We start from the raw sequence: 25,789 nt of genomic DNA, 5'->3' as shown, positions 1-25,789 counted from the left end.
CATATGAATAGGACTATATGTGTGAGTAAGAGCCTTATTCAGGTAAGCAGATATGTCTACACGGCGCACTCACTGGGGCAGTGTGTGGGGTCCATGTAGTTATATGCCTCAGTGCAAAGCAGACTGCATCCACACTACAGTTAGCTAGCCTTTCCCTGATGCCTCCTCCTGCATGAGCCTTCCCCTGCTGCCAGAGTTTTTCTCTGGGGTGGGGAAAGGCTCCAACAGCTCTCTGCTGCCGGAGCTTCTCCCCACCACAGGGAGCTGCAGGAGCCTGTCCCCGCTGCCTCTCCCCTGCCAGAGCCTTTCCTGCCTGCAGCAGGGAAAGACTCTGCAGCAGGACACTACATTGCTAAAAATAGCAGTGTAAATGGGGAAACACTGCCTGGGTGTGTAGAAAGCCATGTAGGGTACGTACCCTAAAGTTCTGGCATATCTTTACTCCCTAAGCAATGCCTCACTTACACTGCGATTGACACTGTGCTAGGGGGCCATGCAGTGTATGTACTCTGCACACCGCTGTAAAGAGTGTGCAGTGTAGACATTCCTTAGGGGTAAGATCAGGTCCTGTGCATTGTAACAGGGAGATAAGTGTTGCATTGAAAGGCAAACTGCTTCTACCGGTCCTTAATTGTGACAAATGACAAGTGATACATTTGTCCTGTGTCTAGTAAAGATGCTTTTGCCCAGTTATTACCTATTTTTGGTTCATGCACCATTTGTCAGGGAGCCTGCTGACAAAATCACTTTGACAAACAAAACCGAAATATTCATAACTGTTTCACATGTTCATTAGCATACACTTTTAGACAAGCTTGGAAATCAATGTTCTGTGGGATCAGATAACATAGGCATTCTTCCCCTCCCCCCCCGACACATTATTTCTTTCTTCAGCCCCATTCCAGTGATCCTAGATACGTTAGGAGTAATTGTGAAATCAAGTGTGGTCCTTTCTTCAGTGTGTCAGTCTTTAAAATGTATGAAAAGTATCTAACAATGTACGTGCTGTTCTTTATGGATGGATCAATAAGAAAGATAAGGCTACAGCATTGTCAGAAATCCTCATCAGGTCCGTCACCCACATTCTTCCCTTCGTCTGCCCTCCTAGCTGGTGGCATGTTAACATCCCCACCACGTACGACACGATGCCCAGTTCCGCCCATCATGAAACAAAACAGAGTATGTTTTTCCTTTTGTTCACATTGCAGCTGTCATTGTTCCTGAGTTTAAAACCAAAAAGAGAGAGAGAGAGAGTCCCTGTAGTAAGGAAGTCGGATGATTCAAATTGAATATTTTATTGTCAATATCCCCTCACAGTTTTGAAAAACGTTTCTCCTGCTCTGTCCCTTTAATATTTATTTTTTTCCATGGGGTGTCATTGTTACATTTAATATCCCCCTGCACAGCAGGGATAGATTGTTCTGTTGTAACTTTGGTTCCATGCCCAAGGCCCATTTGTACTTCATCTGCTGATTCTGTTTAAATTTTTTTTTAATATGTTCACAGTTTGTTTCTCCCCCCTCCTTTTTTCTTAGTTTGACATATAGAACTTCATTAAATGCAGCATATATTGTATCTTTAGACAGGAACTGTCAAGTAACAAATCTTGAATAATGGCTTTAAAATACATGGTGGTTGTAGTCTTGGCTACAGGTTGTTGTTGTATTTTTAAATCGGTGTAAACAATGTTCTCTTCTTCATGGGTTTGGAAGCATTTGCCTTTCTAAGGACTTATCTGTGTAGTCTGGCACTCTACAAAATAGAAAAGAAAAACATCTGTATTAGCTAAATGGAGAGATTGCATCTATCTATCCATCACTCCCTCCCTCCCGCCCACGCACAGGGTTTTGGAGATTTTCCGTTGCTGGAAAGGATTTAGTCAAGAATCTAACACATGGTATTCCTCAACACAGCAAGCTATATCCCTCTGCTACCAAAGGCAAGGATTTAGAACCCAACTTCTATACCCTAGAAGTCAATGGGAATGTTGCAATTGATTTCAGTGGAGCAGGGCTTAAGCCAGGTTGCTCTACCAGAGCTGTCTAAAACTTCCACAAGGAGAGAGACATGAAAGCAGGAGGAACTCTCCTGGTAAGGACGACCCCCAAGCCCTTTGTTCATGAAACTTTGAAGTGAACTTGGACTGTGTTTTGGATGAACCAGGACCAAGTTTGGGGTTTAGTTTTGAGTCCATCCACCCTGCTTATTACTGATTGGGAAGGATAATGGACTTTTGCTTAAAACCAGGAAAAACTTGGCATTTTTCTTCTGAGTTTTGCTTTGGGGTTTCAGGTCCATTTAAATTCTGAAACAGAGTGAAATTCACAGGGTGCAAAATCCATGCAAACCGAATGTCCTTGCACATACACACCTTTCCCTCCCAAACCCTCTCAACTAGGGGAATCTCATATCAACAGACTCCCGAGAGCTTTGCACAGATGGATTCTACAGTTTTTCTCCCATTCAAGCACTTTATTTCCTTCTTTGTAACCCTGTCCCCATCGTTCCTGAAAGCAACAGCTGTGATAGCTGTACTGACCCTAGGAGGTCATGAATCCTCATCTGAAATTTCAGCTATGTATGCCCCCAGCTGCTTAAGGGAAGAGGAGATGATAAACTGTAAAGAGAGGTATGGAAAAACGTACTCTTTTTGAACATAAAATGGGTCTCCAGCTACACGTCAAAGAAATTTTACAAATGGATCTATTTAAAGTCTAAAAATTACAGCATCTAAGAAAAGTGGCATCCAGGAGTACTCTGGCAATTGGCAAAGACATTGACCCTTTTGCTTCATGTGCTCCCCCCCACCAAATTATAAGAACCATAAAAGGTTGATATCGTATGATTTTTTTAGGACACTACTTTGGGACCCCTTACTCAAATGACCCCAACTTTGCACCACTAACCCTACCCTAAGACCTGATGAGGCAATGCAAATTTCAAGGCAATCTGGGTGTGCATGTGGATGTTAGAGCACTTTGAAAACCAGCTGTTAAATAGTATGCTAGTCTCAACTATAGTGATGCTACCATCCAATGATAATGCAGAGTTTTCTGCCAACGCCTCTCCCAAGGCTATCTATACCTCTCCCAAAATGTTCATGGGCTATCTTCCCTGCTCGCAGTAAGGAATGAGCACATCAGGGTGGGGGAGGTAGACTGAGTTGGTGCAAATTGCACCCCTGGGATTTAGACAGAATTGGAAGAAGCCCTTCCAGTATGTTCTGCATTGACATTCCCCCGTACTTCTGTAATTTCTCCATTGTCATGGCAGATTTTCTGTTCTCGACCCAGATTGAGCTGTAAAGTTCACTTCCCCCTCCTTCCTGCTGATCTAAATCCCTCTCCCTGCTCATAGGAAGGCAAGCAGGCAGGGCATGGGTATGAGATCCTAATTTTCTGCATGAAAAACAACAGACGAATGAGTCTCTTCTTTGGATGGGACTTTAGCTATCTGATGGGATATCCTAGAAATGCCAGATTTTGCCACCTGGACACAGCTCCCATAACTACACTCAGGCATGGAGAGGAGCAACAGAGGAAAACGTGAGCATAGATATCTAATCATATTAGACAATCTAGCGCCTACCTTTGAGCATCTGGGCCTGAATGACTTCCTAGACTTTCATGGTTCCCTAAGGGTACGTCTACACTTACCTCCGGGTCTGGTGGCAGGCAATCGATGTTCTGGGATCGATTTATCGCGTCTGGTTTAGACGCGATAAATCGATCCCGGATCGATCCCGGAAGTGCTCGCCGTCGACACCGGTACTCCAGCTTGGTGAGAGGAGTACGCGGCATCAACGGGGGAGCCTCCCTGCCATGTCTGGACCCGCGGTAAGTTCGGACTAAGGTACTTGGAATTCAGCTATGTTATTAACGTAGCTGAATTTGTGTACCTTAGTCCGAAGTGGGGGGTTAGTGGGGACCAGGCCTAAGGCAGGGAAATGTGAGCCTGATTCTGATATCACAGCCTTTAAATGAGGAGTAACTCCACTGGGCAAAATTCTGCTGTAGTTACACTGGTGTTATACATAAAGTAACTCTGATTATTTCAATGACGTGACTGTTCATTTACACCAGTGTAAATAAGAGCTGAATTTGGCCATGTTGTAAAATCAGCCAAAGGATGTGGGAAGAGATGGGTTGGGATAGAGGTGGGTGGATCCTGATCCAGTGGAATGGTTCCTAGGTAATTGTTTCAGCCAATGTAAATTAGATTGGCCTTAACACTGCTCTGATTTACATGGGGTGCCCACTATAATTCCAGCCAATCCATTAGATTGGGGGAAGCATAAAAATGGTTTAGAGTCACCCTTGACTGTCCCCTGGCTCTGTGAGTTCAGTACAGCTGAGAATTCAAGTCTGAGTCCAGCAATTGGCAAACATTCCATTATGTCCTAGAAATCGGAGATGGGTCACTTGCAGGTTGAAGGACGACTGTGTGCAAAGGAACAGAAATTATAATCTTCTGCATGGTCTTTACTGGACTGTTAATGAGAAGCTCCAACCTGAAGCACCCTCATCAGCTTTCTCTAGCCAGATATTACCTGGATGGACGAGCTCTCCATATAGGTCACTCTGGCATAAATGCAATTACCGAATATGGTGGTTACAATGTACTCAACTTTGCTTCTGATTTTTTCTTCCCATGTGACTGTGCTTTCATCTCCTACTCTAAAGCAGAGGGAGGAGGTGACATGTCTGGGAGCAGGAATTTAGACTGACTTTCAGTATGTTGTGGAAATAATTAGGAGACTGTAATTTGAAAGTCACCATGTAACCCAGGCATACAAATACTCTCTGAAGAGTTTCTTCTGGCAGGCAGCCACTCAGTGTTAAAGGGCATGTTTAAAAGATTTCCACAGGCTCTCAGACAATAAGGAGTCAGGAATCTCATTTAGAAACTGTAGGCAGTTTTCTAATTTAGGGAATGTGTATTTCTAAAGATGTTGGCTTACACCTACGGCTCCTGAAAAGCCTTTCTCTGAAACTCTAATTCTGTGGCTCTTCCGTCCTATTTCTATACCAGAAAATCCCCCCTCCCTTTCTCTCTGGCACTCTAATAATATGTATAAATTCTCATGAAATATTCATTAATCTGTCTAAACTGGGAGCTGGAATTTTCCTGTGCTAATTGAAATGAAAATTTTCAACCAGCTCTAAATGTTTTTTCAATGAAAAAATGGCTTTTTTTTGGTCATGTTGAAATTTCTGTCAGCCATTTTGATGACATTTTGGAGTTTTTGTTGAAAAAATGAAAAATTTTGGCTTAACATTTTTGGATTTTTTTTTAATTTTGTGGATTTTTTTTCTTCATAAACCTGAAAACTTTTGAACAAAAATTTCAGTGCAAATGAAAACTTTTTGATTTTTATTGAAAATTTTGCTGGCACAAAGTACATTCCCTGATCAGTGCTAATGCTGATGCAAAATGCAATTTGCACAGCACGCCAGGTGCACCACACTGCAAGACTGGCAAAGATAGTATATAGAGCAGTATAAACGAGTCACTGTCAGTATGAAATTTTGGTTTGCACTGACTTTGCTAGTGCTTTTTATGTAGCCTGTTGTAAAACTAGGCAAATATCTAGCTGAGTTGACGTATCCCCTAGAAGACCGCTGTGTACCCCCAAGGTCTAACTTGCTCTTAAAAATCTCCAGTGACAGAGACTCCACAACCTCCCTAGGCAATTTGTTCCAGTGCTTAACTATCCTGACAGGAAGTTTTTCCTAATGTCCAACCTAAACCGCCCTTGCTGCAATTTAAGCCCATTGCTTCTTGTCCTATCCTCAGAGGTTAACAAGAACAATTTTTCTCCATCCTCCTCATAACAACCTTGTATGTACTTGAAAACTGTTATCATGTTTCCTCTCAGTCTTTTCTTCTCCAGACTAAACAAACCCAATTTTTTCAATCTTCCCTCATAGGTCATGTTTTCTAGACCTTTTAATCATTTTTGTTGCTCATCCCTGGACTTCCTCCAATTTGTCCACATCTTTTCTGAAATGTGGTGCCCAGAACTGGACATAATACTCCGGTTGAGACCTAATCAGTGCAGAGTAGAGCAGAAGAATTACTTCCCGTGTCTTGCTTACAACACTCCTGATAATGCATCCCAGAATATTTGCTTTTTTTTTGCAATAGTGTTACACTGTTGACTCATATTTAGCTTGTGATTCACGACCCCCAGATCCCTTTCCACAGTACTCCTTCCTAGGGAGTCATTTCCCCAATTGCATGTGTGCAACTGATTGTTCCTTCTTAGTGGAGTACTTTGTATTTGTCCTTATTGAATTTCATCCTATTTACTTCAGATCATTTCTCCAGTTTATCCAGATTATTTTGAATTTTAATCCTATCCTCCAAAGCACTTGCAACTCCTCCCAGCTTGGTATTGTCCACAAACTTTATAGGTGTACTCTCTGTGCCATTATCTAAATCATTGATGAAGATATTGAACAGAACTGGACCCAGAACTGATCCCTGAAGGACCCCACTCGACATGACCTTCCAGCTTGACTGTGAATAACCTCAAAATACATCTCAGCTGCTGTGCTGGATCATCTTTCAGAAGTTTTGCGTCAGGAGCTTCCAGTCAGTGGCTGGGATACCACAATGCAATCCCGTAAAAGCTGTTTGCTAGAGCCAGGAAATATATTTAAAATGTTGGTAACTCCAAAATGGGACAGTCAACTGTTTGGAAGAGCCAGGGATATAGACCTATCAAAAAACATGCTGTGGATTGGGATGTGCCCTGAAGATCACCCAGTTTGGGCTCTGTCTGGCCAACGGTACGGGAATCCCAGTCAATGTGGCTCCTTGTGTGTTAGCACTCCTCACAAGAGCAAGGAATTGCAGGAACAGGCCATAAGGACTATTGTCTTGAGCTTCTCAAGTTGATCTCAGCTGCTAAGGCTGAGCATGAGGCTTCTCTCAGGGCTGGTCCACACTAACCCCCCACTTCGAACTAAGATACGCAACTTCAGCTACGTTATTACGTAGCTGAAGTCGAACTATCTTAGTTCGAACTTACCGCGGGTCCACACATGGCAGGCAGGCTCCCCCGTCGACTCCGCGTACTCCTCTCGCCGAGCAGGAGTACCGGCGTCGACGGCGAGCACTTCCAGGATTGATCCGGGATCGATTCATCGCATCTAGACAAGACATGATAAATCGATCACAGAAGATCGATTGCTTACCGCCGGACCCAGAGGTAAGTATAGACGTACCCTCAGATACACAGAGGTGGAAAGAGGCTTTTCTCAGACACACAGGACTCAAACCATTAAGGGCTTATAAGTTATAACCAACACCTTGAATTGCAGCTGAAACGAACTGTGTAAGCCAGTGTGAAATGGAGAACTGGTGAAATGTATTCCCTGTGCAGCCCCACTTTGAATTTCTTCAGGTGGTGCTCTGAACAGTGCATTGCATTAATCCAGACTGGAGGCAACAGAGACATGGAGAGCAACCAAACGTGATAGCTGCCTGATAGTCCTGTACCTTAACCACAAGACTGCCATTCTTCCTTCCGTGATCTCAAGACTGTTAAGTTTAAAAACTCAAGGCAGTCCTTCAGTAGCGTAAACTGACATAATGTCACTGAAGTCAGTGTACCCATATTGACTTATACCAACTGAGGATCTGGCCTTCATTTCATAAGAATCTATGGGACAAACACTAGTTTCATGGAAATATATGAAGCAGCCTTACCTTTCCAAGAGGCACATTGACATCAAGGCCAAAGAATAAAGGCAAGAGAGAAGAACAAGAATAGAAACAGAAACTGCAGAAGAAAAAAGAAGATTATGTAAAAAAAAATATTGCAGTAGTGTCTTAAGGATCAGAGCTAGTTCTCTTTGCAATTCATACAATGATAAACTCAGTTTCATATGAGATCCGAAATAATTATGCATGCAGAAAACATGTTTTCCAGTTGTGTCTGCAAATACCAACCCCTCTTCCTGGTGTGAAAAAACTAGACTGTATCATTTTTTTTTTAACTCATCAGCAAAATGAATGCACCCAACACCACATGGCAACACTGGGCCAGATCTTCTGCTGCTTTAAATCAATGTAGCGTCACTGAAGTCACAAACTGGTGCTGATTTATACCAACAGAGCATCTGGCACCTGGTTTCTAAAATGGCGCCCACTATCCATACTAGTAAACATGCTAAGATCGTGGATACATGATGTAACACTGACCTTAATCAGAAATATCCCTGATACTGAACTATTAATAACTGACCCTTGGATCTCTTCCATCATGATTCTTGCTCTTCTAGTGGGATGGGAATGTTTGTGGTTTGAAGCCCCCTTTGAAAATGTGGCCATCCAATGTCTTCCATCACAGTTCTCCATTGAACCATGTCACAAGTTTTGTTTTGTTTTGTTTTTCAAATCAAAGGTTACAATGTAATACACTCCCAATTTTTGATCCATTTTCTGCCTGTGAATGTATTATATACTCGGGCTCATGCCCTTGATTTCTATTGAACATCACCGAAACTTTGGCAGCAAAGTGGAAAAAGAAGAGTTTGTTTAGCTAAGGGGTTAAAATCTATATTTATTCCATTATTAATCGGATTACTGTTAGACTAGATGGTTTTTGGTGAAGAATTGGCTACTGTCACAGTTTCAATGCCCCTGAGATTTATTATTTATTATGCTTTGTTTTGCTTGTTAAGTAAATTGGTCATGTTCCTCTAGACATAGTTTAAAGGAAGTTGTGAAGACAAAAATGAGCATTCAGATCCACAACAGACTTTATTTCATCATCAGGCATAGGAGGTGGGATCATCTTCTAGCCATTTAGCAACTTTTGAATTAGTTGGCTGCTTAGTGCATTTTGGGTCTCAATTGGATTGACTGCAGTGAACCTGTGATTAGGCCCACTGTGTTTCATTTCAGGAACGTATATACAAAGTCAATAAGCAAAAAATCTTCAATTTCTTTTAATGCCACAGTTCAGTTAGGGGGCAGGATTCTGGTAACCTTAGTCACATTGTGTTGTATCTTACTCCAGTCCCCACTGATTTCAACGTGGGTAATGGTATCAGAATCTGGCCCTAAACTTGTATAAACAAGGGGCACAATCTGGAAATCTTAACTCCGTTTCATTCAATTCTTAACGTTGCCAAACTCACCTTGATTTCAATGGGAGTTTTGCCTGCATATAAAGAGACTTGGGTAATAACTGAGTAAGTACCTCAGCATTTGCCTCAACATTGTTTGCCACATAATCATATTTTAAAAAAGATGTTTATAATTTAATATAAAAGTATTGTTTCCTTAAGGCAGTGTTTCCCAAACTTGGGATGCCGCTTGTACAGGGAAAGCCCCTGGCGGGCCAGGCCGGGTTGTTTACCTGCCGCGTCTGCAGGTCCGGCCGATTGCGGCTCCCACTGGTTCACCGCTCCGGGCCAATGGGAGTTGCTGGAAGCGGCGCGGGCCGAGGGACATACTGGCCGCCGCTTCCAGCAGCTCCCATTGGCCTGGAGCAGTGAACCGAGGCCACTAGGAGCTGCGATTGGCCGGACCTGCGGACGCGGCAGGTAAACAACCCGGCCCGGCCCGCCAGGGGCTTTCCCTACAGAAGCTGTGTCCCAAGTTTGGGAAACACTGCCTTAAGGGAATAGAGAGTTTGCAGGAAGGGGAAAAACAGATCTGAGATCATCTGGATATAATGAAAGACATAAAATGGAAAGAAAATGAAGAGGAAAGAGAGACACTAACATAGTCCAGTTAGGTCAGCAAATACTTTTTTGATTTTTAGTCTAAAAAAATTGTCTCAGACCCAATAAAGCTGATCTGATTCTTTAAAAATATGTAAAACAACCCACCTTTTCCTCTAGGTCCTTGATCTGTCTCTTCTGGACATCAGTTTTATCTTCTAAATCTCGGATCCTCTAGAAATATAAAGCAAACAAACCAACTCCAGACTCTGAATGCACAGAAGAGAAAATGTTAACTGTTTTGCTCAGCTGAACAAATCACCCACTTGGGATAAATTTTAAAGATCCTGGAAATGAACAACTAAGGAATCCAGCCAGTTCTGTATTGCCATGAAATCCTTTGTCACCCACTATTCCTCCTCTGCCTCCCCTTGATTTGCCAGGCCCACAGCAGTGCACACTTATCTCTGAAAATGAAAGGGGTTAAATGCAATGATTATGTCCCAGAGAGATCAATTAGCAACTGCCCACTTTGGGAGGGGAGGAGATTAGAAAGAAAATCCCTTTCACCACCTATTTGAAGAAAGTCATCAAAGTGTTGGAACAATTTTGATAGTGGGGGGACTGAGAGCCATGGAATCAAACTCTAACCCCTGTATATAATGGAAACCACTTCAACCAGGGAGTGTGGCACCTAGTTCCAGCATTTATGCAAGTCGGTCTTATCTGTGCACTGTTTGCAGGGCCGGCTCTACCATTTTTGCTGCCCCAAGCCAAACAAACAAACAAACAAACAAACAAACAAACAAACAAACAAACAAAAAAACCGCTCGGACTGCCGCCGCCCGAACTGCCGAAGCGCAAAAAAAAAAAAAAGCTGACTGGATTCTGCCGCCCCAAGAATGGATGGAATGCCGCCCCTTAGCATGTGCCACCCCAGGCACGTGCTTGCTCTGCTGGTGCCTGGAGCCGGCCCTGACTGTTTGTAGCTGACACTGATACTGTTACATATCGTAGGATACTCTTTAAGAACGCTTTTGATTTTAAAGCCAGAAGGGGCCATTAGATCATCAGTCTGACCTTCTTTATAACAGAGGACAGAGAATTTCATCCAGTCACTCCCGCATTGAGCCCAATAACTTATATTGGAGGTTTGTGCTACGAGGCTGGATTCATGAAACAGGAAATAGGAAGAGCGAGTTGTTAGGTTTTGAACCTTAAAAGGCAAAATATTCCCACAGCCTCCACAAAGAAGATAGTGAAACCTGCATTTGCATGCATAGTGCAGGTATTTATATGCCCTAGACAACTCAGCAGTGAAAACCAGGCCAACTGAACCAGGATCTCTCATAAGCTAGGGAGAAACATTGGACCATAATCTGCATTCTTACACCACAAAACAGCATGGATGTATTTGTTCTAAGATCTTAGTCCTTGTGCACTACCTGATGTGCCTGCTGTAGCAGCTCCATCCTCTCCTGAAGAATCTGGCAGTCGTATTCTCTGCTTTTCCTCAGCATCTGCCGTCTTAACTTTTCTACGGCTGTCCTCAGCTCCTCCTGTTGCTTTTCACTTAGCAGTTCCCCAAACTTTATCACCGTTTCTTGCTGCAAAGCATTGTACAAGGTAGCTTCAAGCTCCTGGATTCTCTAGTTGATGGAACACCAAAAGTTGGTTAGAGATGGAACATTGTACTAAATATAGCTGGGATTTTTTTCTGGTCGTAGATTCAGGCGTCTACATACATAGAAGAAGCTTCCTAGGTATAAGTGTGTGCAAGATTGAAAAGAAGAGCTGGTCAAAAATGTTTCAATGTTTTGGCAAAAAATGTCCATTTTCTTCAATGACGTTTTCATTGAAATTCATAATTGGGAAATGTTTCAAACAGCTACGGTGCTGGTCAAAACTGGGATGGAATTTTCATGAGCATTTTCACCAGTTTTTTCTAAAATCACAAATCAAAATACTGAGGAAAATTTCATTGACATTTACATTTTGAATTGTTTTGACTATCTCTGTTAAAAAGGAATATGGGTGAAAGATCAGCCTGCCAGGATACACATTTCTCTCTCAAGTCTTAGTCTTGCTAATACATGAACATGTTCATTAATGCAGGGTTGGGTAGCCCTGCATTCTCTGCTCAACACTTTATCCTTTGCTCTTATACACGAAACGCTCCAAAGCTGCGCTCAGCAGGTATAAGCCCTGTATACAACAGATTTTGCTGGGCTGGTATTTTCCAATAAAATCAGTTCAATTTGTGGTATACTAGCTTCTCACTATGACAGAAGTGGCCAGACTTACTGACCCTCCAAGCTGCATACGACAATCTTCAGACGTTCGGGAGCTAGGCGCACCTACCAGGGCTCAGGGCTTCAGCCCTGCTCCTGCTGAAGTCCTGAGACCCCCCTCTCCACTGGGCAGAAGCCCCTACCCCACCAAGCCCACTGCAAAGCAGAGCTCCCGAGCTCCCCCCCCAGTCTGGTAGGGAGGAAAGGAGGGGGGAATGGCGGGCAATGGGGGGGCTAGGTGAACTGCATTTTAACTGTAAAAGAGCCGCGGTTTGGCCACTCCTGCACTATGACATTCACTAAAAGAGATATTTAAATATTCCTGCACATGTCTAGTTCTGGTTGTCTGCAAGACTCCAACTGAGCAAGGTGACTCTAATGAATGACATTTACTGTTAACTCCTAAGAGTTTCTACTTTAGAGTATCCGGCTTCTCATGATGTGAAGAGGCCAAGTACCATGTTGAGGCTGTGCAGACTGCAAGATGGTGGTTTAGCAGCATGGAGAAAGGCAGATGTGAAAAAGTTAGGAAGGATGTGCAAAACCCTCATTCCCCCTGAACCAATATGAATCTATGTCCTGTTATGGCGTGCGCTGTAGCATTTTCCTTGTACATACCATATATGCTTGGTCAAGAGCTTGCTTCCTGTAGTCTAATTCTTCCTCCAAATAACCTTTTATTTTGCAAAACTGCTCCTACAATGAATAATAATTTTGACAGAAAAAATGAATTGTTAGTTGACATGCCATGGAAAGTATTATTTGATCAACCACAGATGTCTGATGGGAGCAGGAATTTATGAGATCTGTCAGTAATGGAGACCTTGCATGGTTGTTAATATCAGATTAATATCTAGCAAAGTCTGAAGGAAAAACAATTATGTTTGCTTTGGTAAGGTAATAGAGTACAAATGTGCTCTGGTCTATACTGGAGTAACTCCAGAATTTGAACCATTATGATCAGTGGCGTAGCCAGCTTTTAAGAGGAGGGGGAGCAAACCTAAAAAAGGCGCCCCCCTTGGCTCCTCCTCTGGCCACACCCCTGGCTCCTCCTCCAGCCGCTCCATGGCCCCCCACCCCTGGCTGGCTCCTCCGGCCACACTGCCCCTCCCCCCCATGGCTCCTCTGGCTGCGGCTGCCCGGCCGCCATGCTGTGCCCCTCATCGCTCCTCCGGCCATGGCTGCCAGCCCGCCGCCAGCCTGCGCCCCCCTCCTCGCTCCTCCGGCCACAGCTGCTGGCCCGCCGCCAGCCTGCGCCCCCCTCCTCGCTCCTCCGGCCGCGGCTGCTGGCCTGCCACCAGCCTGCGCCCCCCCTCCTCACTCCTCCGGTCGCGGCTGCTGGGCCACAGCCAGCCTGCGCCACCCTCCTGCTCCTCCGGCCGCGGCTGCCAGCCCGCCGCCAGCCTGTGCCCCCCTCCTCGCTCCTCCAGCCGCGGCTGCTGGGCCACAGCCAGCCTGCGCCCCCCCCTTCTCCGGCCGCACCCCTCCCTCGCTCCTCCGGCCGCTTTTGCAAAGGCGCCGCTTTTGCAAAGTGTGCTGAGGGGAAGCGGCTGCTTCCTCTGCACCCCGCTAGCTACGCTCCTGATTATGATTACTTTACAGTCGATGTAAACTTGTTAATCTTTTAGGTATATTACTTCCTCCAGTTAAGGAGACTAAGAGAGAAGCCAAATCCTGACCTTGCTGAAGTTATACTGAGCACAATTCAGCGATGAGCGCCTTGCCTTTAAAATATTAAGGATTCAAAGCAGGAGTAGTCAAGATGCAGACCGTGGGCCAAATCTGGGTTGTCAGATGCTTTTGAACAGACCTCAAAATATTTTTATTATTATTATTGTCATTATTTTTTATTATTTTCTCTGGAGTCTGGACCTTGTCTATACCTTGACCAAGAAATTTGGACCTTTGCAAAAAACAATTGATTACCCCTGATTTAAAGTGTGTTTAAACAACATAGTGTTACAATTCAGGGTTGTTGTTTTTTTTCTACTTAAATTTCTCCATGCCAGTTGATACATGCCATGTATTTAGTCTGTGAGCGATGTGAGGCAAGAATCATGACTATTTGCCTTTCTGAAAAGCACCCAGCAAACTCTGAGCCCTATATCCATAATAATAACCAATTAGCACCATGTAAAGGTGAAAACAGACAGGATCAGAGATGAACATTGATAGCATTTAATCATGAAAAATCCCGCTTCAGTCTCTCACAGTTATTAAATGCAAAGCAAATTAATAACAACAATGTTATGGATTCACCAGTGATCAAGAAGATATAATTCATTTTATTTGCCAAAAGATTATTTTTTCTGACTCTCTGGGACACCAAAATATTTTGATATATTCAGTGGTTTGTTGCAGATAGATATCAAAAACGTTTGCCTACCATGTCACTTTCCAGTTCCATCATCTTCTGGTGTAGAGCTGCTTCAGCCCCTTCAATCTGCTGGATCCACTAGAGGGTGCAAAACACAGAGATGTAACCCACAGCATTTGCAACTAAAGTGCCCAATGACAAACAGGACCCCACCAAAATGCTTCCCCTCTATTTTGCCTGACTACAGTAACCAGAAGGCCAGATCCCCTTACTAAGGCTGTGCTACTATAGCACAAAATAGCTTTACAGATGGCTTCGACAGCTACTTGGAAAGTCCATTGGCATAGGGGGAACCCCTGAGTGGCAAAGAGCTGGCTATGCTGGCATTATGCCACTCTTTCCTTTGTCACCCCTTTTATATGAGCTGCAAAAACAAATCAGTTGAAACAGAAATATTTCAGATGAGAGTTTTCAGAACCAAGTAGGAGGTTTTGACACACAGTTCTTATTTACTTCAATGGGAATTGTGTGTCTATATCCCTTAGGTGGCTTAGAGAATCTCAGCCTTCCAGTCCACGGTTAGTTTTACCATATATGGTCATGGCTTTCTATAACTTTCCTCTATAAAGTTTACAGTCACTACTTACATTTGGTGTGGAAGCTGCATTTGTTACAGATCTAAATTCATAGCTTAGGATCAGGAGTGCCGCCAGCTTTTCTGCCTCCCTAGGCGATGAAAGGTCCCGCCCCGAAATGCCACCCCCCACACAGGCGGCGGAAGGTCCCGCCGCCGAAATACCGCCGCGGTCGCCGCTCCCCAAATTGTAGTGCCCTAGGCGACCGCCTAGGTCGCCTAGTGGGTTGCATTGGCCCTGCTTAGGATAGAGCTAGACTAGAAACTTCTTCAGGTATGGTAATGTCAGTGAGGGTGTGATTCTTTTATATCAGTTTTATACAGGCACCTTTTCTAGTATGGATGCAGTTATATCTGCAATAAAGTGCATTTGTTGGGATAGTTTATTGACTTTGGGGAAGCAGTATAAGCTATGCCAGCAAAAGTATTCCAGCAAGCCTTTTTTTACTGTAGAATAGGCCTTTAATAGTTGAAAGACAAGCACCACAGAAATTGTACCTTTTCTGCCAAGGATAAGACAGTGCTAGCTTGAATGATAGCCACTTGCTCTTCATTTCTTAAATTCTGTAAAGTGAAAAAGAAGAAAACCAAGCTAAGGAAGGGATAGCAGTTTTCTAAAAGCATATTTATATTGTTAGAAGAAAATCCACATTCTGTTCTCACTTTCCACAGTTTGCATGGAACTCTGTCATGTATTGCACAGAGCATTACACAAACAAACAAACAAGCACATTAACAGGTGTCAATGAATACAGAGTGTACAGCCTATTGATTATTTATAGCTAGGAACTTCAAAGGAACCTGTCCAAATCTCATGTAAATTCAATAGGAGCTGGGTGTTTAGCTCCCTAAGGACCCTTTGAGAATCCTATCCTACCTTGGGAAAGGTGACGACCCCTACCTTTCTGCATAATGCTAACCTGTGCAGACTGACTGGACGTGCCAATCCAAAGGTATGTGATGTGAAATGCAGAATAAAACTAGACTCCTTATAAACAGGATGAGCTGATTCTCCCCTCAGTTACACTGGTTAATTTACACTGGTGTAACTTCATTGGAATTAGTGGAGTTACTTCTGATTTACACCAGCATGAGTGAGGTCCACAGCTGAGTAGGTACTGATATTGCTTTCATTTGAATTTCCTGTACAGTTTCTTAAAGTGAATTTAGTGCTGTCAAAGGGGGCTAGTTTGACAGTCCTGGGAACTGACGTCTGTTTATCCATATGGCAGGGACTAAATACGCAGCAGCACTGTGACCCTTCTTTACAAAGCCCTTTGACACACCCTCCACTATGTTCTGGCAGGCTCAGGGTCCATGGGATAATGTGTGTTCTTGCCCATTTAATTCCTGGTCTGTCTCCTGAAGTTGCCAGTAGGGGCACCATAAGGCTAATTGAGATGTGGTGTGGTCAGCTCAGACCACCAATTCAATTCACACAGGCTACTAAAGGACTATCAAATACCAATGACCGTTAGACTGGAGCTATATTCAGTTTGGTGACCCAGAGATTAAAGGCTCAATATCCAATTACCAATCCCCTGATGCCCCCAGCTCCCCCAAATCCTTAACTTCTGGAAATAACAAGACCCTTTATTAGAATGATCCTTATAACCTGACTCTTGAACAAATAGTCATATGGTAAATATACTGTCATACTTTTCTCCAATTTTACTGGTGCTACTTTACAAAATATCAGCCTACCAGGAAAGCTAGCCAGGACTCTGACTTACCCCATTGTCACCCAAGATGTCTAACTGCTTTATGAGGTCTGGAATGCTGACATCCTACAACACAGAATAACATAAAGGTGTCAGATGCATGTTTAATCATGGTGGTGGTATCTGGCCCCTGGGAACAGGACTGAGATCAACAAAACATTTTGTAATAGCAAATAGTCAGCCCTGAGATATTAATGATTTTCAGACACTGCTGATTTCAGCTGTCTCTGAACCAGTGACTACCAATATGGTATGGATCCTATTCCCCCTGCGCCATCTTGAACTCTTAGGGCTTGTCTACATGGGGACATCCAGGAAAATTAATCCAAATTGATGAAAAGTGTGACTTTGAAGTGGATTAGTTAAACCACATTAAACCCCTGTGTGAACACCCTCATTTAGAATTAAGTGAATTAAGATAAACCAAACTAAGGACACTTTAATTCTGAATAACAGCATCCACAGATGGATTTAATGTGGTTTAACTAATCCACTTCAAAGTCACACCTTTAATTAATTTTCCTGGATGTGTCTGTGTAGACAAGCTCTTACTTAATACGCAGGCCACATGGTTAAAGTTTGGCAAAGTAATAAACAACAGAAAACAGGGTCTCATAATGGGAAATGTTGGGCAATAAGGTGGAGCTGAAAGCTCTGCCTATAGTAATGTTAACATACCTTGACACCTTCCTTCATACAGTAGATCTGCAGAGCGCTTACACCATCTGAGAATGGGTGGATTTGGAGATTAAATGGTGGGGACCGTCTTTCTCTTTCCTTTAAACATATTGGAAATGCACAGGAGAATGTATTAGAATGAATAAGCTATGTAGAACATCTAGTGATTAAATAACACATTCACTGTCTGGTTTATCATGCTTTGCAGTGTGTCAATTCTTTACCTCATAAAAAAGTCAAAAATAATTGCATTATAATTTAGCTAGGGCTGAAAAAAATGCAGTGTGCTAAGTGGTATGGGATTCTAGACGCAGGCAAATATTTGGCAGCAAATAATTTATTTGATGGATTTTGTCTCTTTTGTCTGATTTCAAATTGTCTGGGAGCAGCTCATTATCTCATTAGACTTATTTGTGATCCAAAATTATTTGCCAAATAATGGTGGTGAATAATTCTGGTTCTGTAGGTTCTGAAAATATTCAAAATTCAAGCTGTGCTGATTAATTTGGTTGGACATGTGATCCCAGGTTATGTTTCTATCCCCTGATTAGATGAGTGTATGTTTACACGGCAGCTGGAAGGGCGCTTCCCAGCATGGCTAGACAGACATGTGCTAGCTCTGCTCAAGCTAGCGTGCTAAAAACAGCAGTGTGCTCCCAGCAGCCCAGACTGCAGCTGGGGTGAGCTGCCCAAGTACAGTCACACCGAACCCCTTGGGTACCTACTCAGGTGGCTGGCCTGAGTCACCCTCCATTCTGCAGTGGCCATGTTGCTATTTGTAGTGAGTGAGTTTGAGGAGGGCTGGTGCATGTCTGTCTACCCATGTTGGGAAGAACCCTCCCAGCTGTTGTGTAGACATAGCCCTAGAATCAGGTTTCTAGTGAGAATACTCACATTTATAACTCCATTATTTTGTTAAAATTTGCTGTTCCCGCAAATATTCCTCCCTGCAAACTCATTCACTATAACGTTTGTGGAAAGTAATTTCAAAGTGAGCATGAACACAACAAATTGATCCATTTAATAATTTGTATGAATATTCACTGAACATATTTTGCAATACTTGTCCAGCTCTATGGGACTCAGGCCAAGAGAAAAAAGATTTTATATAGATATCTTATCTGGTTTCTATGAGTCTTTCAATCATGCATAGGAGGGAGTGGAGTGGGCCCCAAATTTAACTTGCAAATGTATTTTAGTTTATGGGACATTTAATTGAGCGATTTGTCAATTTAGTTTTATACCAAACAGAAACACAGCTGACAGCTGAGGCTGTCTGCAAGATTTATCAGGAAAGATCTGTCACAACTCTTCTTTGTGGGAGTTAGGGAAGGATTGAGATACCTAGAAGCTCTGATTTGTGAGCAAATGAAGCCCTAAACATTACTTGAAAACTACAGTAGAAGAATAAAACAGGGATAGTGCTGGAAAATCAAAGCAAGGCAGGATTATTTTTTTTGGACTCCATAAGCAGAGTAAGCACAAGTAAACCCAGATCCAGGCACACTAATAGAAAGGGCAGAATAGGCTCAGATTCACCCTCCTCATCTTGCCACGAGTGACACTGAACCTCAACTTCAGTGGCTTACCCATCTTCAGAGTATCCCCTTCAGTAAGTGTATAAACTTGGGTGACTCTTGTTAAAGTCATAATAAGAGATGATCATCAAGTGGAGATGGCCTGAGTGGGGGTATAGTGCCTCTAAAATGGCAGTGCTTGGACTTGGTTGGCTAGTCTGGGTACTTTCTGCCTGCAGACTCTGTTGTTGTTGTTTTATTAGTTATTATTTGTATTGCAGTAGTGCCAGTTAAGGACCAGGACCCCATTGTGCTAGGCACTGTACCAGCACAGAACAAAACATCACAAGCTCTGTCCTCGTTTTGACACTACTGTGTGTGAAACAATAACGATAATAATTCGCATTTGTATAGTGTCTCTTATTTGGGGAACTCCTTATCCTCGTTTTACAGATTGGGATACTGAGACACAGAGAGGTCAAGTGACAAGCCTGAAGTTACGCAGTGAATCAGAAGTAGAGACAAGACTAGAACCATACCTCCAATAGTGGGTGGGCAGAGTGAGGGCACTGGCTTTAGCAGATGTTACTAAGCAGGCTCAGTCCATGTGAGCATGCTCAGTACAAGCCAAGCAGCAAATCGGGGTGGGGGGAGGTGGAGGGATGTGCCCCCGCGTGCCCCTGCCATGTGTCTCCTCTGACTAGAACCTATGTCTCCTGACTCTCAGTCCCCTGCTCTAACTATAGTCAGACACTCAAACTGTTCATCCGAGAATGATAAACTGCAATTTCTTACTTCAAGCTCTAGATTCCGGAACTCCAGCAGTTCATTCTGGTCTCTGGCATCCTGCAGCTCCTGTTGCAATCGGCTGTTGTCTGCCTCCTGTTTTTCTATCTAGTAGAAATATTTGAATTCATGGTTTGTGCTGCCATTTCAAAACCACTGATTGTTTCAAAAACAAACCAAAACGCAAAGATCGGAACTGGCAGCTCAAAGAATTAAGAGGGTTCAAACAGTGCAAAACCCCAAACAGGAAGATATTTCCAAACTTGCTGTTTTACCTTGATCAAACTTTATTTTACAGATGAACTTTGAAAACAAACAAACTCTATAAAGCTCATAGAATGCAATGGCTGGAAGTTTCAAAGGAAATATGTACCCCAAAACCACTGAAATTCAGTGGGAAGGGGGAACTTCACTCACCACTTTTGAAAATCTCAGTTATAAAGATTATAAGTAACATTTTCAAAAACACGTAAGTGATTTAGGAGCCTATGCGCCATTGAAAGTCAAGAGCTTAGGTTCCTAAGTCACTTAGACACTTTTGACAAATGTTCCCGATTTATATCCCGTAGTAAAGAGTGCTGATGCTACAAGGAGGGAATGCTGTTTATTTCTAGAAGCACTGGTTTTTCACTTCTTTAAGCACAGGATCAAAATATCCAGCCTTAGATAGCAACGGTAGAGACTTAGCATAATGTAACATGATTGGCAGTTTCTGTCCCAGGTTTGGAATAGCGGTGTTGCTGCAGGGACTGTGCATGTCAAGCGTGGGCTATATATGAAGAACTGTGTGACTAAATCTAGGAATAGAATAGCAGAGTCTGCCCGCACCATTCAATACATTCATAAGTACCAAATTCTGCATCCATAATGTGTATGCATATTGTACCCCCTAAAACCCTCTAACACCTGAGGTCTTAGAGCTTACCTTTTCCAAAAGTTCCTGGTTCCTCTTAATGAAAAGCTGTTTATCTTCTACCCAGTGGGAATCCTGTTTGGTAAAGTAACACTGTTATATAATAATTGGGTACCTATTTCAGTGCTTAGCCCGGGAGTCCACGTGAAATTGAACATAATTAACAAATGTGCAGTGTTGGATATTACAGTGATAGGCTTTTTTTCTACCTAACAGAGGTAGAATCTGTAGTAGCTGTATGTTCATAACAATATATTAATCTATAAATTAGTAGCAAAGCTTCTGAACCCATGAAGTCTTTTCATTAGAATGTGGTGCTCCTTCCCTTTGAGCCAGGATAGAAACAATGCCCCATGATGGAGTCACAGCCGTGCTGTTACTGTACTGGGATGTACAATGGGATCATGAGCACTCGTGGTTCCTATGGCACATTTTGTAAGAGTACAGGTATTAATCTCATTGTCCCACCCAGCCTTCTACCAACCTAAATTCCCACTGCAGTTTCAAATATAGTCAATGTTCATTTCCTGTACTCAGTTGTTCTGCAGTCATCCTGTGTGCTGTTAAACCAGTGGTCCCCAACCTTTTTCGTCTGGCGGCTGCCAGACGACGAGCCACGGAGGACCGTGGCAGCGGATGAGCATACATCAAAATGCCGCCGACATGCGGCAACGTCAATAGGCGTTGCTGCCGAAATGCCGCCAAAACTGCTGCCAAAAATTGGTGGCATTTCGGCGGTGACGCCTCTGGATGACGTTGCTTCTTGGCGGCATTTCGGCGAATGCTCGTCCGCTGGCCAGTACGTGGGCGCACTTAGACATCCTGGCGGGAGCCATGGCATCCACGGGCACCGTGTTGGGGACCCCTGTGTTAAACAAATGTGACATTCTACCCAGAAGTCTGCATTTTACTGGTGGGTGAAGTAGTGATTTCCCCTCTCCCTCAACTACTTTGGGATTTTGAGGTTTAATTAATATGTATTTATAAAGGACTTTAAATAAACTGTAATTGGGCTTTGTAAAGATCTGAAAATTAAGGGCCAGAGTCCGATCTCCGTTACGTCAATATAAATCCATTGACTTTGATGGAGATAAAATGACTTTGATACCAGGATAAAATCAGACCCAGAAATTGTTATAGCAATGCAAAATATTGTTTATAATAATGTCTCTGCCTCTCAACATGACACGAAAGGATGTGTGTACTTTGATATCTTTTCTCTGAGCTGGAATGGGATCACAAAGCATTTATTTTGCTAGTGGCTACCACTACTAAAAATTCTCCAGGGTCTCTTGAAGGACAACTGTAATCTAATCCTCATCTGTGCACTAAAAACTCTAAATCCAGCCCTGGATCGCTACACCACAGTAGTAACTGCTTGTTGTGCTACTGTCCTGCAAAACTCATGAAGCAAACAAGATACTATACCAAGGACCTCTGGTGGCCGGGATTCATGCATATGTGAGCAGAAGCAGAGATTAGCTACAGTCCAAAACAACAAAAGAAAATACCCACTACGAAGCATCTACCTGTCCTTTTTGTGCCAAAGTTGTTTCCAGATCTTCTATTTTTGCTTTATACCTCTGGACTTCTGCTTGGAGCTGCTCCTGTGCCTGTTAAAGTCAGTTACACCGTTAAATGGTAACAAGCAGAAATACCTTTTTTTGGATTTTCTATGCATGGAAACTGAGCACAGCAGTCTGGCCTCCTACAAAGTGAATGTAAAACACTACGAGTCTGACTTGTTTGCATTTTATGCCCATTTTATACTTGGTTTGCACTGGCCTAAATCATCACACAAGGGCCTAGGCAGTGGAGAATCAGGCCCCAAATCTTATCATTGCTATTCATTGTATTACAGTAGTACCAACCAAGATCAGCACTCTACTGTGCTAGATAATGTACAAAACCACAGCAAGAGGCAGTCCCTCCTCTGAAGAGATTGCTTTCTAAATAGACAAGATAGGAAAAAGGTGGGAGAAATAAATTATCCTCACACTACAGATGGGAGATCTTTTAGTCTTGGAAGATTTAATGTAAACTGGATAATTAGCAACTTTGGACAGAATAACTACATCCACCTGTTAAAGACTTTCAAACGCATGTTCAAAAGAAGATGAAATGTTTGAACCCACAAAAACCTACAGGTGTCCTTTGTGCCTGCAAAAACCTGCACTCGGATGCACAAAAAGGGGAACTGTCTGTACCAATGTACAGAACCACCCATTTTTCCTGGCTCAGCAGATAAATAGTATATTATGGGTCCATCCATTGTGTGCATCTTTAATAATGTTGCCCCTTTAAATATGTTCTGCAAAATGAGTGAAACTGTCATTTAGCAACCGTGTCTTAGATGCCACTTTGATCTTTCCTTTGGGAAGTTTGTATGCATTGGCTTCTAGTTGCAGCTAAACACATCCCCGCCCCTCCAGACAAAGACTGACCTTGGCTTCTCTTTCAGCATCTATGATGCCTCCAGTCTGCTCCTGCAGTAATGCATATGCCCTCTGCAGGGCCTGGTATTCCTTTGTTAGCTGCCGAAATCGCAGCTCTGATTCTTCTGCTGCTAAACTCTATATGAACAGAAAGAACATGCTGTATAAGCAGCAGACACAGGAGCATTGCAAAGGAGAGAAGCGCCTAAAATGTGGCTTGTTGTGGCCAACGTAGGTTTCCAACTTTACCATGTATTGTCAACCAAAGTGCTTGAGTCAAAACAGATTGGTAATGAGCATGTTGCAGTGGTGGTACAGATGTGGAATTTAGAAAATATATATGGATTTTTAATCTAAAAGAAACTCATGGTGGTGGTGATCTATTTCAGATTATGGCCATTCTGGGTCTGGAGTCACTTTTATATCAGATTTAGCAAGTTGTCAGGAAAACAGACCAGGATCACAAGGCTTTGTAGATTTCTACCACGTTTCTCAGTGACACTGGTGTCAATCCAGAGTAACTCCACATCACTAAGAAAGTTTGACTCACCCGTTCAGGCACAGGAAAATACAATTTGTTACTCTATGCGCTGACAGGGCGGCGAAATCTGAGAAGAGATTCACTCCTGGAGGGGGACTGCCATTGCCTTGTGTCCAGGAGCATAGTGTTGGAACACGCTGGGGCTGGGATACACTGAATAGCACATCTGCTGGGTGCTCTGGCCTTGCCTCCTTCCCAGCTAGCCCCTCCCACTTTCTGGCCTGTACATCCTGGCAGAGCAGGAGGTGTCGGCAAATTATATTGCTGCCTTCCTGCACCAAGTTTGACTTGCGCTTGCCAGAGGGATCTGGGTAGTAAATATGGCTCACTGACTTCTGTGGAATTATTCCAGATTGACACAGTTGCAAGTGAGAGTAGACTCTGGCTCAAGGCCTGTCATTACCTTTTGCATCAGCAATGAGACATACAGATTCAAACAAATTTGTTGTCTCCAAAATCCACCCTGCCGCACAATGCTTGAAGCACTGTGAGCAGATAGGAAGTTTTTCTATCTGGGTACCTTTTCCTAAGAAGTACTAACCAGTGCCCCATTGTGGGTGCCTTCTGGAATGACTGCATCATTCATGTTGTGGTGCATGGGCTTGCTTGTACATGGGATCATGGCTTCCTCTAGTGGATTTTCCCCTGTCTTGCACTACCAGGCAGGTAAAGGAGCTCTACTTTAGCTTAGGTGGTAAGTTCTCTGCCTTTAGTGCAGAAAGCCCGTGTTCTGTCCCTGATGAGGCTCATGGTGTGAGTACATGAGTGTGTCTGTGGTTCATTACTAATGGAAGTACAATGCTGGGATCTCAGTTAAGGAACTTTCAGGGCCTGGAGAGAATTATGGACTCCGAAAAACTGATGGGGGAGGACTGAGCCATGGACATTCAAGGTGAACTGGGAAAAGCAAGTTTTGTGGAACTACCCAAAGGAACTGATTTGGGGCTCAGTTTCCTGCCTGGTGGACATGACTGATGAACTGGTTGGCCAGACTAGTACTAGCTACAAGTACCTTTCAACAAAGTAATTGAAAAGAAATGAAACCTAAGCTTAACAATACAGATAATTTGCATATTTAGTGATGCTTTTTGCAGGCTCTAGGGGCTAGATTTCCAAAGAGCTCAGGGCTAGATTTTCAAGATCTCCATATCCAAAATTGAGGCCTAATTGACAAAAGAGCTCAGCACCCATTGTACACCCAATGTTTGAGGCCCTGGCTGCTTGTTTTGCGAACTAATTTCTCTTCAAAATCTAGCTCCAATTATAGCGAGATAGCCAATACTTACCTCATCCAGGTCATCGTCTGGGGTTGCTGGTGTTCTGTCTGTTCTGAACGAGGCCATGGATGAGGTTTCAGAGTCCATGGAGTCATCATCGTAGCCAAAAACAGTATCGACTATATGTCTCTAAAACAGGAAGAACATGTGGTTTCTGAACCCCTTTTGGAGGCAAACAGCACGGGGTTGTATATGGGGCAGTGTTAGCCTGTTCCAAAAACACTTTGGTAGACACTTTAAAAGAATCACAAGACATGAAAGAAGAGCCATGAGTTGCATTTCCAAACACCAGATCCCTCTGAAAGGAACCAAACAGGTCCATATCATCAGCGGGTGTATTAAGGTCCGTGGAGTTGTGCTAATTCATTCACATCAGTTGAGCATCTGGCCTGTAGTCTAAAACTATCAGACAATGTAGCATCAGAGAGTATCAATATCCCAAGAGAGAAGCCTTCACCCCCATTTGAAGGGAATAGAATCGTATGTTGTTACTATATAAAGCTGTTCAGAGCAAGGCCACCATCTTTTAGTCCTGTCTGCAAGGACAATGCCACAATACCAGAGGTGTCCTGTTGTGCAGAACTGAGATGATGAACCTGATTCTCCTCTCACTGTATATCTTGAGTAAGTCAGTGGAGTTACATGAAAGTAAGCTGGTGTGGTAACTGCTACCTCAGCGAGAATGCTGTTCACACTATGTGTTTTGGTTAAGGTTGAATACCCTGCCATCTAGACTGGATTAAACACATCACAGAAAAAATGGGAGTCACATCCTAGGATGGTAGAGCTGCTTAACCAGCAGGTTTGGATTTCAGGGTACTGATTTTAGCATTTGATGCTTGGCACACACAGTAGAATAGTTATGCAGACAGATGACTCAATAGGAATTTAAGATGCACTCTTGCACTACAGCACTTTTCTCTTCTAATGCTGTCAGATTACAGCCCTCTAATAAATCCCCACTGTTTAAGTCATGCAGAAGGGATGAACTGAAGATAC

At 43.2% G+C, this 25,789-nt stretch overlaps 1 protein-coding gene across 1 annotated transcript in view; it reads right to left on the bottom strand.

Annotated features, from left to right (window-relative positions):
* Nucleotides 1-769: 769 nt before the first annotated feature.
* The window catches only part of JAKMIP2 (janus kinase and microtubule interacting protein 2), a 114,634-nt gene continuing 89,614 nt past the window's right edge, over nt 770-25,789 (bottom strand). The window contains exons 9-22 of the mRNA XM_005298079.5: nt 24,800-24,919; nt 22,982-23,110; nt 22,067-22,150; nt 20,550-20,612; nt 19,634-19,732; nt 17,322-17,420; nt 16,656-16,709; nt 15,421-15,486; nt 14,358-14,426; nt 12,590-12,667; nt 11,126-11,329; nt 9,849-9,914; nt 7,717-7,789; nt 770-1,752 (exon numbers count right to left, since the gene is read on the bottom strand). Of these exons, the coding sequence (XP_005298136.1) occupies nt 7,739-7,789; nt 9,849-9,914; nt 11,126-11,329; nt 12,590-12,667; nt 14,358-14,426; nt 15,421-15,486; nt 16,656-16,709; nt 17,322-17,420; nt 19,634-19,732; nt 20,550-20,612; nt 22,067-22,150; nt 22,982-23,110; nt 24,800-24,919 (1,182 nt within the window). The 3' untranslated portion in view covers nt 770-1,752; nt 7,717-7,738. The remainder of the gene's footprint in view (nt 1,753-7,716; nt 7,790-9,848; nt 9,915-11,125; nt 11,330-12,589; nt 12,668-14,357; nt 14,427-15,420; nt 15,487-16,655; nt 16,710-17,321; nt 17,421-19,633; nt 19,733-20,549; nt 20,613-22,066; nt 22,151-22,981; nt 23,111-24,799; nt 24,920-25,789) is intronic.

This window comes from Chrysemys picta, chromosome 8 (genome assembly GCF_011386835.1).
Source record: "Chrysemys picta bellii isolate R12L10 chromosome 8, ASM1138683v2, whole genome shotgun sequence".
Taxonomy (NCBI): Eukaryota; Metazoa; Chordata; order Testudines; family Emydidae; genus Chrysemys; species Chrysemys picta.
The sequence above is the reverse complement of the archived record's forward strand: the minus strand, read 5'-3'. Positions and strand labels throughout refer to the sequence as shown.